Source organism: Patiria miniata, unplaced genomic scaffold (assembly GCF_015706575.1).
Source record: "Patiria miniata isolate m_02_andy unplaced genomic scaffold, ASM1570657v1 HiC_scaffold_19, whole genome shotgun sequence".
Lineage (NCBI taxonomy): Eukaryota > Metazoa > Echinodermata > Asteroidea > Valvatida > Asterinidae > Patiria > Patiria miniata.
The window spans coordinates 4,807,685-4,822,347 of record NW_024037057.1 but is presented as its reverse complement, the minus strand read 5'-3'; the positions used below and the strand labels follow the sequence as shown (position 1 = coordinate 4,822,347).

Below are 14,663 nucleotides of genomic sequence, written 5' to 3'. Positions count from 1 at the left end.
AAAATAAAACAAAACATACCCGAAGGAATTTACTAAATGTAAGAAAGCAGCCTTGCAACAATAACATTTACGTGCGATGTCATGCATAATGATACAATTCTATTTCCAGAATTAAATGAAACCAAGAATGGAGATAAAAATACAGGGTTCTCTACTTTTCAGTACAGTTAAATGTTTTAAGAGCAACAGCACATTCAAACAAAATAATGAAATAAATTGTCTTTCTAATCTCCAAAAACTTTTGCTGAAAAAGTCAAATGAAAACTGGCCAGGAATCGCCTCAGATTGCACCACAGAGCATCCATATTCAAAATTAAGCCACGACGTAAGGACTTTGCGCTCCGCTTGCGCATTAATTTTGTCCGTCCTTTAGAAATTCCAGCACCCCTGGCAAAAGTTTGTTCCAGCAGCACCGGCAAAGAAAGTACAGTTGGGGGTGACAGAACGAAGCCATCTTGTCTGACTGCAATATGGCTGCGAAGCGCGGCCACTGCGTGTGCAGTGTACATATTACAAATCTCCTGGAGTACATGCATCACACAAAAGGAACGGTGTACGTGTGTCACACACAAGGAACGGTGCGTGCGCGTAAACCAACGCAATGTATGTGTCTCGCCCATGGGACCTCGTTGCTAGGTAAAAGGGCACCCTCTTTTGTTGGCGCACGGAGCCCATTACAGCTGTATGCTAAGTACATGTGGAACCTCAAATTTGTGTGCAGTACGGTGCCAGTCCCAATGCAAAGTGTTTTTAGTACAAATATCTGGTTTTGGACTTAAGTAACCTGAGGCGGGGGCGGGACAGTCCCCCCCCCCGAAACCTTGTCGCCCCCCCCCCCAGTCGCCCCCCACTGAGATTTTGAGTTTCTAAAAAAATTATCATTGATCTACATGACGCCCCCCCCCCCCCATGAAATGTTCCAGCCCCCCCAGCGCCCCCCACTGAAAAATTCCTGGCTACGCCACTGGCCCCGGTTGACTATGCACACCATGGCTCGAACTATAGTGTGATCCGGTACACTCGCTGGCCCCGTCCAGCTGTTGCTTCCCCGTCACTGTAGCGGTCCGCTCCCGCTTCAGTCCGGCCGTCTCTGCGAAGCGAAAGCTCGTACTGTGCCACTCGGTTCAGCTAAAATCTTTGGCATACTTGGTTCCCCCAGTTAGTGTTGTGAGACTCCGACACCGGTGTTGAAACCAAGGAAAAGCCTGACGGTGGAGGAATCCCCACGAAGTTAAATAAACCAGTAAAGTCACTGTGTGAAAGCTCTGTTTCCCGCCAAATTCGTTATCATAGATAATAATGTTGATTCTAATATAAAGTTAATGAACTAATAGGGAATGCAACAATAATTTCAGGAATGAATTGCAGGGCAGTTCCGTCGCACAGCCTTTAACGTGTCACCACTTGAAAACTTAGAACTGATAGACACATGGATTACAAGATAAGAGAACTGTTCAATTGCCTCATTCATGTTCTCCGAAGTCATCGTGTTAAAATTAGAAAAAGTTTTAACTATGGAAGGTTGTGAATCTTTTCTTTCAAAACTGAGGGAGGAATTGTTGCAGTCATATTTATTTTATCGTCAATGTAAAATTGGGATCTTATTTCATTTTGTTCCCGGGTATTTTCTTGTTGTTTGTTTAGTGTGTGTATTTAATGTGAGTGTAGACCTATGTATGTCAACTAGGTTGTTTGTTTTTATGGTTTGCATTTTTCTCTCTGGGGAATGCGATTGCTTTTGTTTCTCGGTTTTGTTTTGTTTTGTTTGTAATAATCTTTTTAGCCCGTTTGTCATTCATTCCCGTTATTGAGTCTGGTTGTTTGTTTTGTTTGTTTGTTTGTTTGTTGGGTTGTAAGAGTATTTATTTATTAGTTCGTTTTTATATTTTTGTATCTGTCTGGCTTGTCCAATGTTTCACTCTATGATTTTTTTGCTGAGTCTTGTCTCATCTCCCGCGTGGGGGGGGGGGGGGGGCGTGGGGGCGACAGCCCCCCCCATGAAACCTTGTCGCCGCCCCCCCCCCATTCGCCTCCCCACTGAGATTTTGAGTTTCTAAAAAAAATATCATTGATCTACATGACGCCCCCCCCCATGAAATGTTCCAGCCCCCCAGCGCCCCCCCCCCCCCACCCCCCACTGAAAAATTCCTGGCTACGCCACTGACAGTACATATAGGGGACTTAGTTGGAAAAGAAACACGCATCGCGATATCGGAATGCTTGCGCGTAGTTCAGGCAAGTCAAAAGATATATCTTTCTTTGTTTTTTTTAATCTTTTTTCCATGGAAAGTGAATTTCGATTTTCAGTTATTTAGCTTGACCCACCCAACCAACAATTTGGAAAAAAGATCGAAATTTTAAAACATTGAAAATTCTGAATGGCCCCTAACTCGATGTAAAAAGTAATGCCTGCTTGGTGCATCCATGTTTGTGCACAAACCTATGGGAAAACTCGAAATTTTGTACAGCTTTCATACGGCTATTTACATATCTGCATTTGTATTCCATACCAGTGCGTCGTCGCAGCCGATACGCCCAAAACTGAAACGCAAGATCAGCAAATGAGCGTTTCATTTTGCTCTACGCAAACGGCGCAACGTGTGCGCGTCCCTCCGCTGCAGATGCTTTTCGCCATGATGTTTTTTTTAACCGTCATGACGCGCTTAAGTTGTTTGCGTATCTTCTACTTGCGCGTTGCATGTAGAGTACACTTTTAAAATTTAATCCATCTATTTTGATTGTGTTCTACAAACACGCACATGAATTCAAAATGTCTGCGCCCAGAGCGGCTTCAAAATGACTCCGCGTGCAAGAATGAGGAGTTAGCGCTCTAGTAATTATATATAGCTCTATGGATGTGACTTACTTGCTGAGAGCCATGCCATGCAAGGGGAGCATTTTGGTGTTCAGGTCGTCTAGGAGGCAGCCTCCCTCCACGGTGATCTGACATTTTTCTTTGTCCACCTGGAAACAGAGACGTGAAATAATACATTAGGGCATTCTATTGCCTACTGTTGTTAACAATTGTCCCAAAACTGTTTGTTCATCATTTCAGTCAGGCCAGTTCGGTTTCGGTTTTGCGTTTGCGATTTTCGGGTTGGATCGGTTAAGCCTTTTGGAAAAGCCAAAATAAACCGAACACCCCGCCTTCCCCCCTCGAAACAGTTGGGAAATTCACACTGTGCAATATTTAATGTAGAGTCACTGTGCCTGTACGACCATTTTTGGTTTGCGGTCTTATCACGAACAGTCTATAACATGGCCCACCAGTCATGTTGGGAGTACTGTACAATATGATTCAGTTACTGAGAGACGATGATTTTCACGCGACGCAAGTAAGTTCAGGCACAAAAAGCGGACACATTTGCCCAAGCCAGATATTCAGGGTTTTTTTTCAGGTCCGTTCCATTTTGGGTCGGTTCGGTTCGATTTTCTTGAATTTTTGTAGGGTCAGGTCGGGTCGGTTTAAAAGAGTTCAGATCGGTTTCGGTTTGGATTCGGTTTATATCTGTAATGTTTCGGGTCAGTTTGGCCTGGTCAACCGGACCCGATGCACAACGCTGCTATAGACCCTTCTCATAGACAGCAATCTTCGTAGGAAAACAAATCAGGTTCACGTTTGCAGTGTGCAAAATGTTCTTAAAGGGAAAATACAACATTAATTTTGCAAACATCAAAAAATAAAACTACCAAATCATTTTGAAATACATGTACCTTGCTGGACTGTTAGTGAATGACAGTGTAAAGCATCCTGTAAAATCATGGCACCTGGTATACTTGTCATTTTCAAGAAAAGTGGTATTTTCAACGCTGGTCGGCCGACCAGCGTTGGAAAAAAACTGGCTTTTTTTCAAATACTGGCCCCAATTGACCATCGCACTTGTTTGCAGTCGATTACACACCTACAGTATGAACGGGTACAAGCCAGCTAGATTGGTTCCCTGACCTTACAATTCCCCAATGTATGTAAACTGCTCTGTTTCTTCTTATATGGAGTCAGGGAACCAGACTACAGGAAAATGATTGTTTTTCTTGGTTTTTATAGCAATTTCGAACCCGAAACCTCAAAAAAGTCAGTGTAACTATATTTGTATATATTTCCAACCCCCCATTTCCATCCATTTCTGAAAATTACAGCAAAAGCAAATGATGTATATTCCCTTTAACAGGCACGCATGTTGCTCAAAATTTCTTTGAATTACGGTGCAGCTGATGCGAGTACGAAAAATCGACGCCCAAAATACCAATGCAAGTGACAATCTGTAGGAAGTGACGTCATTTGAGAGAGACCTATTACAAGTACTTATCCAGCAAGCCCGAGTTGAACACGGAATACTGTACTGAGTGCATGTCAACGAAGATGAAACACCTTTGAAAGTTGGGGGGGGGGGGGGGGAGGGGGGAAAGCACCGCCAGTGCCGGCTGGCCTTTGCAAAGGTAAAGGGAGGGGGGGGGGCTTGCTTAACCTTTGAAAGTTGGAAGACTTATGAAAGTTGGGGGGGGGGGGGAACAGGGAAGGGGAGGGGGGGGGGGCAAAGCACCGCCAGTGCCGGCTGGCCGCTGCAAACTTAAAGGGAGGGACCACCGAGAGTGAAGGGGGTGGGGGGGGGGGGGAGGGCATGCCCCCCAGTGGAACAAGTGGGGGGGGGGGAGAATTGGCCCGCCTGGCGCCCTGGTTCAGTTGCCAGTGTTGCACATCTATAAACAAAGATTTACCTCAATGACATGATTGAAGTTCTTCATGTTGATCATGTAGCCGTCGGTCATGGCGATATCCGATGGCGAGTGGCCACAGCCGATCATTCTCACCCGCATGCTGGCCTTGCGGGCAGACTCTAAAATCTGTGACGGCAAAGAGAAGTATTAGTTCACTATGATCCATGCTTCAAAGATTCGTTCCCCATGCTCGTCAACACGTCTGATGTTTTTTCCTTTCGATAAAGGTTCAACTATGTTTTATTCTCACCAGTAATTAAACTTGAGCCGATGTCTCGTTCAAAAGTGAATAACTCATGTCTTGCTAGAAAAATTGCAATTTAGAAAAGGCTAAAAAAAAAAAAGTCTCCGGTTTCTGGTATCGAGCTTGCCCAAAAAGTGGTGCGGCGATGCGGCTTTTTTTTTTACCCGTTTTTTTTTGCTTCAAATGTCGGCTGATGGCTGCAAATGGTGCCCGACTAAACTTAGTGCAAATATATGGGAGTCCAGAGAGGCCACTTATTAGCTTATTCTCGATCATAACCCCATCAGCAACGCGTTAAAATTGTGCAGCAGCAGGATTCCAGTCAAACCAGTGAGTTGGCGGTTTTGAGACATCATCTTTTATTGAAAAAAAACCCACTTTTTTATTTTCCCGACACGCATGGCTACGGTGACGCGCGCGCATACCAGAAACCGGAGACTTTTTTTTTTTGCCTAAGGTATCTTCTTTTTTTTGGGGGGGGGGAAATGTCTAATAAACTCAAAAATAGTACAGGGAATACAACTTTAAATTCTGTTATTTGATTTTTGATGACTAAATACTGTGTCTCTTGCATCAATGATCTGTTTACGGGTCTCGTTCAAATTCTCTCGTTCGTTTCCTACGGCACAGACCATCTGCATGCACCGGCATTTTGAGCATCAATTTGCATAACGCGCATCGGCTGCGTCGTATTTCGAACCCATTTCGAGCAACAAGCAGGCGTGTTTGGAACATGTTCAACACTGGGCAATGCGTGCTTGATTGCGTAAAATGCGCAGTTGCAGTTCTCCTACAGAGATGGCTGTTGTTGAACGAGTCCTACGGTATTTTAGTCTTAAAGTTTTGTGTTTTTTTTCCAACAGAATTGTGTGTTCTTATGTGAACAGCTTAAAAAGGTTTACCTTCTTTGTTTTCAGGAAGGGGGGGGGGGAGAGGGAGGGAGAACGATATTTGTAAAACATGCATTTGGCTTCTAATTGGGCACATTTTGCCAGCTGGCAGGATGAAAAGTAATATCCTGGAGTGTTCAATTACGGGCAAGTTTTAAATGTCAGTATTGAAATGTAAATTGATAGTGTCACCAGTTATTGATGACCATCTGTTAGATTTAAAAAGTCACTTTCAACTGCGCCAATTTGGGGTCAAAATTCTTTCAAAAGTTGCAAAGATTGTCAAAAAAGAAAACAGTAGAATATACAAATATTCACGCAAGCACTATAATTACACTAATTACAATATATTATAAATACCTACCAGTAGGTTTTAAATGACATACAAAAATTGATAGTGCACTGGCTAAGTTATTTAAAAGTTCACTTTTGATAGTTTGAATATATTAATATTATAATATAAATTTCTTACATTAAAATATATTAAATTAAATACCTACCCTGGAGTAGGTTTTAAATGACATACAAAAATTGATAGTGCAATGACTTGGATTTAAAAGTTCAATTTGGATGGTACAAATATATTAAATAAATATAAGATAAATTTATTGCATTAAACTATATTAAATTACATATTATAATACATAATAAATTCCTACCAGTAGGTTTTAAATGATACAAATTGATAGCGCCACGACTTGGATTGAGAAGTTCACTTTGGATGGTACAAATATAGCAATGAAATACATTTATTACATTAAAATATATTCATAAATATTTACCCATTGCCATTGGTCGAGAGCCCGTAACATGAAAAAGATTTAATTGTTTAGGCCAAAAAAAGTCTCTGGTTCTGGACTGCACATGCATCGCTGTAGCCATGGCAAATTAAAAAGGTTTTTTCAATGTAAGATGATGTCTCAAAACCGCCAAACTCACTGGTTTGACTGGAATCCTGCTGCTGCACAATTTTAAAGTGTTTTTAGACACCCACGCACAGACAGACAGACATACAGACCGACAGACATACAGACATACACACAGAAGGAATACACTATCGCAATATCCCCCTCTGGCTTTATACAGCCAGGAGGATAAAAACGAACTACTACGGAAATTTCCAACGGTGCGTCTTTAGACGCACCGTTGGAAGGCCTTCTTTGATTGATTTCTTCAAAATGACAGCTAGCCAGAAAGAATAATTTCACAGGGAGTTTAGTCCCCTTACTATCTTTCAACCAAGTATGTTTTTCAACAATAATTACGTCAGTTACTTTTTGGATAGCTGCAAATGATGGACTGTAGCTTAAACGTCACATCCTTTTTTGGGACAAAAAAAGTATCAGGGGTCGAACTTTCACCAGCCAGTAGGGCTACTGAAACAGACTCTGAACTAGCCCGCGGGCATTTTTACTACCCCGAATGTTTTTCTTCTTTAGAGTGTCTCATAAACAACAATGTGCCTACATGTAAAACTCACATCCTGAGACAATCCTGTCAGTGGTTTTAATAAACAGATCTAAAAATTTAACCCTAAACAGTTAATAAACATAGACACAAATTGATACAGGTTTGCTCTCTGAATTTAATGATCTATTTCAGCTTTGCCGTAGCCCAATAATTTTTTGACTCGCCGGCTGGGCTACTTAAGGAATAGTTTGACCGGCCCGCCGCTGTTTTGACTAGCATTTGGCTATCGCAGCTACCGCTAAAGTCTAACCCAGCATGTATCGGCAAAAGCGTCAAGAAAATGGAGAAAATCAAAAGGCTTCCTCCGTCTGCCTTCTGAGAGCCTTAAAATTCGGGGGGTCAGCACTCTATGGCTTTTGGAAATGCCCCTTGACATGTTTGATAGACGAAATACCTTTGTCTGAAACTCCACTTTTTGAAACACAAATCCACCAAAAAAGTTGAGCTCGTTGATCCATAACTCTGAAATATTTTCACGCAATTGACATTTAGATCATGGGACAAGTTTTTGGGTGGAAAATCTGAGTTTTTACTCACCAGCCTCGCGTCTCCGATCTGACGAATGCAAGGTTATGTTCATGTGTGTGTTTACGTCCGTTGCGCTTGCGCTGATCTTCGCGTGACCTCAGCAGGTCAACTCTACATTCGGCTCGACCATTTGGGATGGAGGGGAGATTGTATGCTTTGCATCGCGAAAGTACTTCATGATGCGCGGGCGGCGTCAGACGGGCCAATTATGAGGCCACGTGATAAATGCTGTGGATAATTTGGTATCGCACTGACGCTCCGGGCACTCCTCATGTCCGGATCGTAAGTGCGATTCCAAATTATCTGCAGAATTTAACACGTCATGCACGTGGCCTCGTGATTGGCCCGTCCCGACGCCGCCCGCGCATCACGATGTACTGTTTCGCGATGCAAAGCATACAATCTCCCTCCATCCCAAATGGTCGAGCCGAATGTAGAGTTGACCTGCTGAGGTCACGCGAAGATCAGCGCACGCGCAACGGACGTAAACACACATATGAACATAACCTTGCACTCGTCAGATCGGAGACGCGAGGCTGGTGAGTAAAAACTCCGATTTTCCACCCAAAAACTTGTCCCATGATCCAAATGTCAATTGCGTGAAAATATTTCAGAGTTATGGATCAACAAGCTCAACTTTTTGGGTGGATTTGCGTTTCAAAAAGTGGAATTTCAGACAAAGGTATTCCCTCTATCAAAGGGCATTTCCAAAAGGCATAGAGTGCTGACCCCCGAATTTTAAGGCTCTCAGAAGGCAGACGGAGGAAGCCTTCTGATTTCAGAAGTAGGAGGAATCCATCTGCCATCTTAACTTGAGCTTACCTGCTTGATTGCGTCCAATGAGTCTGGCTCAAAATAGAGCCCCGGGGAACATGAGAATGTTCCCGCCCAGGTGCTGACGGTTTTCCCCTCCATTGTTGATTCTCAACCTGCAAGACAAACGACACGGAAGTTGTCAACAACTAGTACATGTACATGTAGGTCTACCTAAAATGTCCAAGTCTGCCGATGGCGATGTACATGTACATAGTATGTACTAGGCAGTACACCCAATCATGAATATTTATGAGTGCAATGGTATTTAAATGCCATGGGGTGACAGTTGGACTGTTCCATTGCATGAGGTGAAGCCGAGTGGAATGGAACATTCCAACTGTCACCAAATGAAATTTGTACTTTCGATTGAATGAATGTGAAACATTCGTTATTTTGTTTTTATAACACCTCACCCACAGATTCTGTGTCTTGATTGGCCGAGAGCGAGTCACATGTTACTTTCTCATTTTGCTATCTTTCTGTGCACGGCCAAAAGTACTATACCCTTAGCAACCAAAGTACTATACCATTTGTATACCATTAGCAACCAAAGTACTATTTCCACGGCGCGGTATTTGTGTGCAAATGCATGTTAGTGTGCCCGTTGCGCGTTGTGCGTAGCGCGTATTATTCCAAAGAGAGCGCGCCACAGACTTGGGTTCAAATATTACGTGAAGGGGTAGTTTTTAAGAGAGAAATACATTTTCCACCAATTTTGTATTGAAATAAATGTTTATTTGGGTGAAGTGTTATAAAACAAATATTGAATGCTTTATCTCGTGGTGAAGTAAAATAGCCTCCCTCGGTGATCCATGGACCTTTCTATTTTCCCGAGGAGAAAGAATGGTCCATGGATCACCTCGGGAGGCTAGTTTTACTACACCACTCGAAGCATTCAATATTTGTATAATATTTAACCGACATACATATCCTTGTCATTTGATTGGTGGAACTCTCATCACGTGACATTCGTTATTACTCCCATTCACGCCGGGTCTCAGAAAGTGCTATCCCTCCATGGGAAATGGGAAATACTATTCATCAGCTAGGATCATTCTTGTTCCAAGACGCGGTATTTGTGTGCAAAGGCGTGCTGGTGTGCGCGTTCAGCGTTGCGCTACAATGTACATGTAGCTCGTATTGTTCCAAAGAGCCAGCGCTACAGAGTGGGGTTCAAACATTTTCGTGATGGGGTGGTTTTGGAAGAGAGAAATACACTTCCCATCAATTTTGTGAGTGGCTTTAAATTGTGAAATGGGAGGAATATTATCGCTCGGAAAAAATCTGGACTTTTCCAGTTCACTCAGCTTCGCCTCGTGAAATGGAAAAGTCCAGATTTTACCTTGCGATAATTTTCCTCCCATTTCATGCTGAGCCACTTAATATTTGCTCAAAATCTGCACAACTAACCTGATGAAATTTTAGCTCAGCTTCAGCTGTACATTTCGAGAAAAAAAACAACATTCTAGGATCTCTTTTTCAAATCAAAAGTTGCTGAATCATGTTTTGAATTGGGCCTGAATCATCAGCAGGCCTGAATTCAGCGTCCGAGACACGTTCTCACTGAGCCGATTGCAGCTACGCGATGTCGCGCGCTTCGCCGTTGAAATTGCGGTTGAAATCAGAGAGCTGACTGACAGGGACCATCTGTTTGAACAAAATCAGCCTAGGGGTTCAAGAGTTCCAGTCAACTAAAGGTGACTGTACCCGACAGACTTTTGTTGCCTAGCAACCAAAAGTGCCCTAAATCACCTTAATCGTTTCAGCAGAAGTCGTTATTTGCAAACTGAATTGAACAGAGAATTAGAATTGTGGAAATCCGTTTAAATCTGCATTGTTTTCATACAGGAGTTCCAAACCCCTGAAGAATCTCCAAGCCAACTTTACAGAAGTGTGAAGTCAGCCAGAAATCAGTAATGTAACCTTAACGTAACTCAAGGTTCTGGATCCTGGGACGCTTGGGAGTTATATAACATGACATAACAATGAACCATTTTCATAAAAAATTGTATCCAGAAAAGTATTCAGTCGATTTCCTTCATTTTTGAAAACATTTGTATAAACCAGCCAACTCTTTCACCCTAACAGTAACAATCTTAAGACTATCTGCCACTGAGGTCAAATTGATTGATTATTTTTTTAATATAAGTACTTAAAGGGAAAATACAACATTTGCAAACATCAAAACACGAAATGGTCAAATTATCACGGAATAAATTGTTAGGGAATGACAGTCTAAAACATCCTTTAAATTGTGGCTCCTGGGGGCTGACATTTTCAAGAAAAACTGTATTTTTCCAATGCTGGTCGGGCCGACCAGCGTTGGAGAAAAACTGGCTTTTTTCAAAAACTGTTCTTAATTTCATATTTAGTTTTCTGACTTTTCTTTGCAATTGATCACACACCTGTGAAGGGGTACAAGCCTGCTAGACAGATTCTCTGACCTTACAATTCCCCAAAGTGTATTAATTGCTTCGTTTCATATTAAGTGGGGTCAGGAAACCAGACTACAAGAACATGATAGGCTTTCTTGGTTTTTCCAGCATCTTCAAGCCCAAAACATGAAACAAGTCAGTTTAACAATATTTATGTAACATACTTATCCTCCAAGGATTTATCGGTCTACTAAGATTTTATGAGAAAAAAAACTTGCAGAGGTAGGCTAAAACATGAATAATTTTTATTAAAAACGAAACTACATTGGAATTGGCGTAAGGCATGACTAGTTTCAATAAAAGCCCGTCCCACTCCTTTAAGGTTGTGGATGTGTCACGGAGAACCTTGCTCTTTGTTAATCTTGAGTACAGAATGCTAGCAACGTCAATGAAACTTTGAAATGAAAAGAAAAACCTTCAGGGCAAAGGTATGAACATTTGCCATTTTGCCCTATTGAAAGATCAAATGAAAAAAATCCTGACAAGCATAAATCAACTTTGCTACCATTGTCATGGCCAAGGTTATTGCTTTCGGGTCAAAGCTTCATAGACATGTCATAATTTTGGACACCTTGAGAGAAATATCGATCTGCAGTGCCTGAAGATTTTAGAAAATACCCTCCTCTTGATATTTTACAGTGTTTGTGCACGACGTTCGAAGCGAAGCGCTTAGCCGCGGCAAAACTAGAAACGAACAAAACGAAGGAGATATTTGTAGAGCAAGCATAATGTATAGCGTAGCGGCGCAATTTCATCGTCGTTGAACACTGCTGGCTGGAACACATTTTTTGCCCGGGAGTAGGGGGTGCTGAAGCATATTCCAGCACCCCAATCCAAAAAGTTGGGGGTGCTGCAGCATCCACAGCACCCCCGTTCCCGGGGGCTTGAAAACTTGATTGTTATTATTCAGAAATTTATCCATGCTTCCAGAAGAAGCATTAGGCTATGCCCATATGACATGTATGAGTGATTATGGAAAACAACATGGTCAGTAAAAACCATTGGCCAGAGTTTTTTTTTTATGAAAGTCGGCCTAGTGGCCCAAGTGAGATTTTGCTACATATTTTCAGAAGCATGTCAAAAGTAACAGAAAATAAGTGGGAGAAAAGCACCTTCCTTCATATTATTAACTGTTCCACAAAATTGAGCTTAAATACATTAACTATTTGTGTTTCAAAAACAGCTTCATCGAGTGGAGGCCTACTTAATGAAAAGTTAAATCCACAAATGTGCGACTGCAAGGTGAAATAGTTATTGACGTTCTAAAAAAAACAGAACTGTATTGTGATAAAAAAAAAAATAATGACTAGTATGACTAATAAACACATAAATCTCATATTGGGTATTTAAACTTCTCTAAGTCATAGATGCAATTTGTCTTTAGAATTATATGTTTGAGTACTATTAGGTTAAAATTACGTTGCTTTTTTAATCGTTTTTTTTTTGCGAAGACTAGTTTTGTAAGTACTGCGGAAAAGAAATTGTATGAATGTTCAATCAACCAACCAAGAGACAATGAACTGACTTGTATGGGTTGTTAGTTTTTTGTTGACTGAATTGAGTGGCGATTACTTATAAAAATGAGTACAAAAATTGTTTTGAGTAGGGGCCTACACCTTTTTCTGAATATTCAAAACACTCTGTAAAAAGGATGACAAATCACCAAACTATTGGATATTTGTCCAGATTTTATTTGAACATAAACCCTGTGAAGTGTTGCATATTTCCAGAGTGATTCAGTCATCGGATTTCTGTTGACAAGTAAATTAGAGCCTCCTTTGATCATAGCTCAATGCTTTGATTCACCTTCCCACTATAAGGGGAGAAATTCTGTTGACAATTTAAAGCTTATTTTAATCGGCGCTCTTCACAAGGGGCGGATTTAAAATGTTGACAATTTAGAGCTTAATTCCTTTGATTCGCCCTCTCAACAAAGGGACGGATTTCAATTTAACGTTGAGAGCTTACTTTGATTAGCCCTCTAAATATTAGGGTCGGTTTCTGTTGCCAATTTAGAGCACTCTTTGATTCACCCTCTCAATAATAAGGTGCGGATTTCTGTGGACAACTTGGAGGTTAAATTCACTGTCCCATTTAAAGGGAAAATACAACATTTGCAAACATCAAAAAATAAAACTACCAAATCATTTTGAAATACCTTGCTGTACTGTTAGTGAATGACAGTGTAAAGCATCCTGTAAAATCATGGCACCTGGTATACTGTCATTTTCAAGAAAAGTGGTATTTTTGTATCAATTTCCAACGCTGATCGGCCGATCAGCGTTGGAAACAACTGGCTTTTTTTCAAATACTAGCCCCAATTGACCATCGCACTTGTTTGCAATCGATTACACACCTATGAACGGGTACGAGCCAGCTAGACTGGTTCCCTGACCTTACAATTCCCCAATGTATGTAAACTGCTCCGTTTCTTCTTATATGGAGTCAGGGAACCAGACTGCAGGAAAAGGATCGTTTTTCTTGGTTTTTATAACATTTTCGAACCCAAAACCTCAAAAAAGTCAGTGTAACTATATTTGCTATATATTTCCAACCCCCCAATTCCATCCATTTCTGAAAATTACAGCAAAAGCAAATGATGTATATTCGCGGATTAGTGGCGGATTTCTGATGACAATTTAACTTAGGAGTATACTTTGATTCGCCCTCCAAAAATTGGGGGCGGATTTTTAAAGTTAGGGGGCCTATATTGATTCGCCCTCCCAATAAGGGTGCAAATTTCTGTTGACAATATAAAGCTCATTTTGAACCCCTGCCCCCAATTTAAAAGTTAAACATATTCCGAAACAAAGTCCTTTAAAGGCCCGTCTTAAAAACAAGAAAACAAGATTTTATCAATCGTATTGTTTGCCTAACCAGGGTTGTAAATAAAGACATTTGTGTACTACATCATGTTGGCATTTGTTGGAACAATTATTCTGAGTCAATTTCTTTGTTGTTCCAAACAGTCAGAATACACAATAAATTGTCTTTTGTGTGTGTGACGAAACAGGTTAATTAGGCCTAATTGGAGAAAATCTGCTTTTAAAAATAATGTTACATATCTGCATGAGTTTACCAGGAAAAAATTAGTTTGGCGGCTTTGCATGCATGGGAAAAATCTATGTAGCGCGCAAGTTTAAATTTGCGTGCGCAATTTGTAGTAAGGAAATTAATGCACGCGCAAGTTTAAACTTGCGTGCGCGCAGGTTTAAACTTGCGCGTGCAAGTTTAAGCTTGCGCGGAGGACTCAAATTGCGCTCGACATTGCTAATGGCAATGCCTCCATGGACCATGATCAAACTATGTTAAAAAGAGGAAGCAGTTTCGAAACTGTACTCACAAGAACAGCACTGATGTGATGTTGGTAGCCGTAACGATTCAGATCCTCAAAATGCGGCGGCAACTTTATCAATTTTACGAAAGACTCATAATGCGGCTGCAACTTAATAATTATTAGTTACGAAAGGCACGTGAGCAGGTGAGCTACATAACGCATGTGTCTAGTCTACGTGCTGTGGCATCGTTGATCTGTCGCCCTCTATAAATAATTGTCATTAGCTC

The 14,663-nt window shown here is 41.3% G+C and overlaps 1 protein-coding gene across 1 annotated transcript in view; it reads right to left on the bottom strand.

Annotated features, from left to right (window-relative positions):
* LOC119725353 (L-gulonolactone oxidase-like) overlaps window positions 1-14,610 on the bottom strand; it is a 30,386-nt gene extending 15,776 nt beyond the window's left edge. The window contains 4 exon segments of the mRNA XM_038196750.1: window positions 2,867-2,964; window positions 4,717-4,842; window positions 8,671-8,777; window positions 14,443-14,610. Coding sequence (XP_038052678.1) covers window positions 2,867-2,964; window positions 4,717-4,842; window positions 8,671-8,763 — 317 coding nt within the window. The 5' untranslated portion in view covers window positions 8,764-8,777; window positions 14,443-14,610.
* Between the last annotated feature and the right edge of the window lie 53 nt (window positions 14,611-14,663).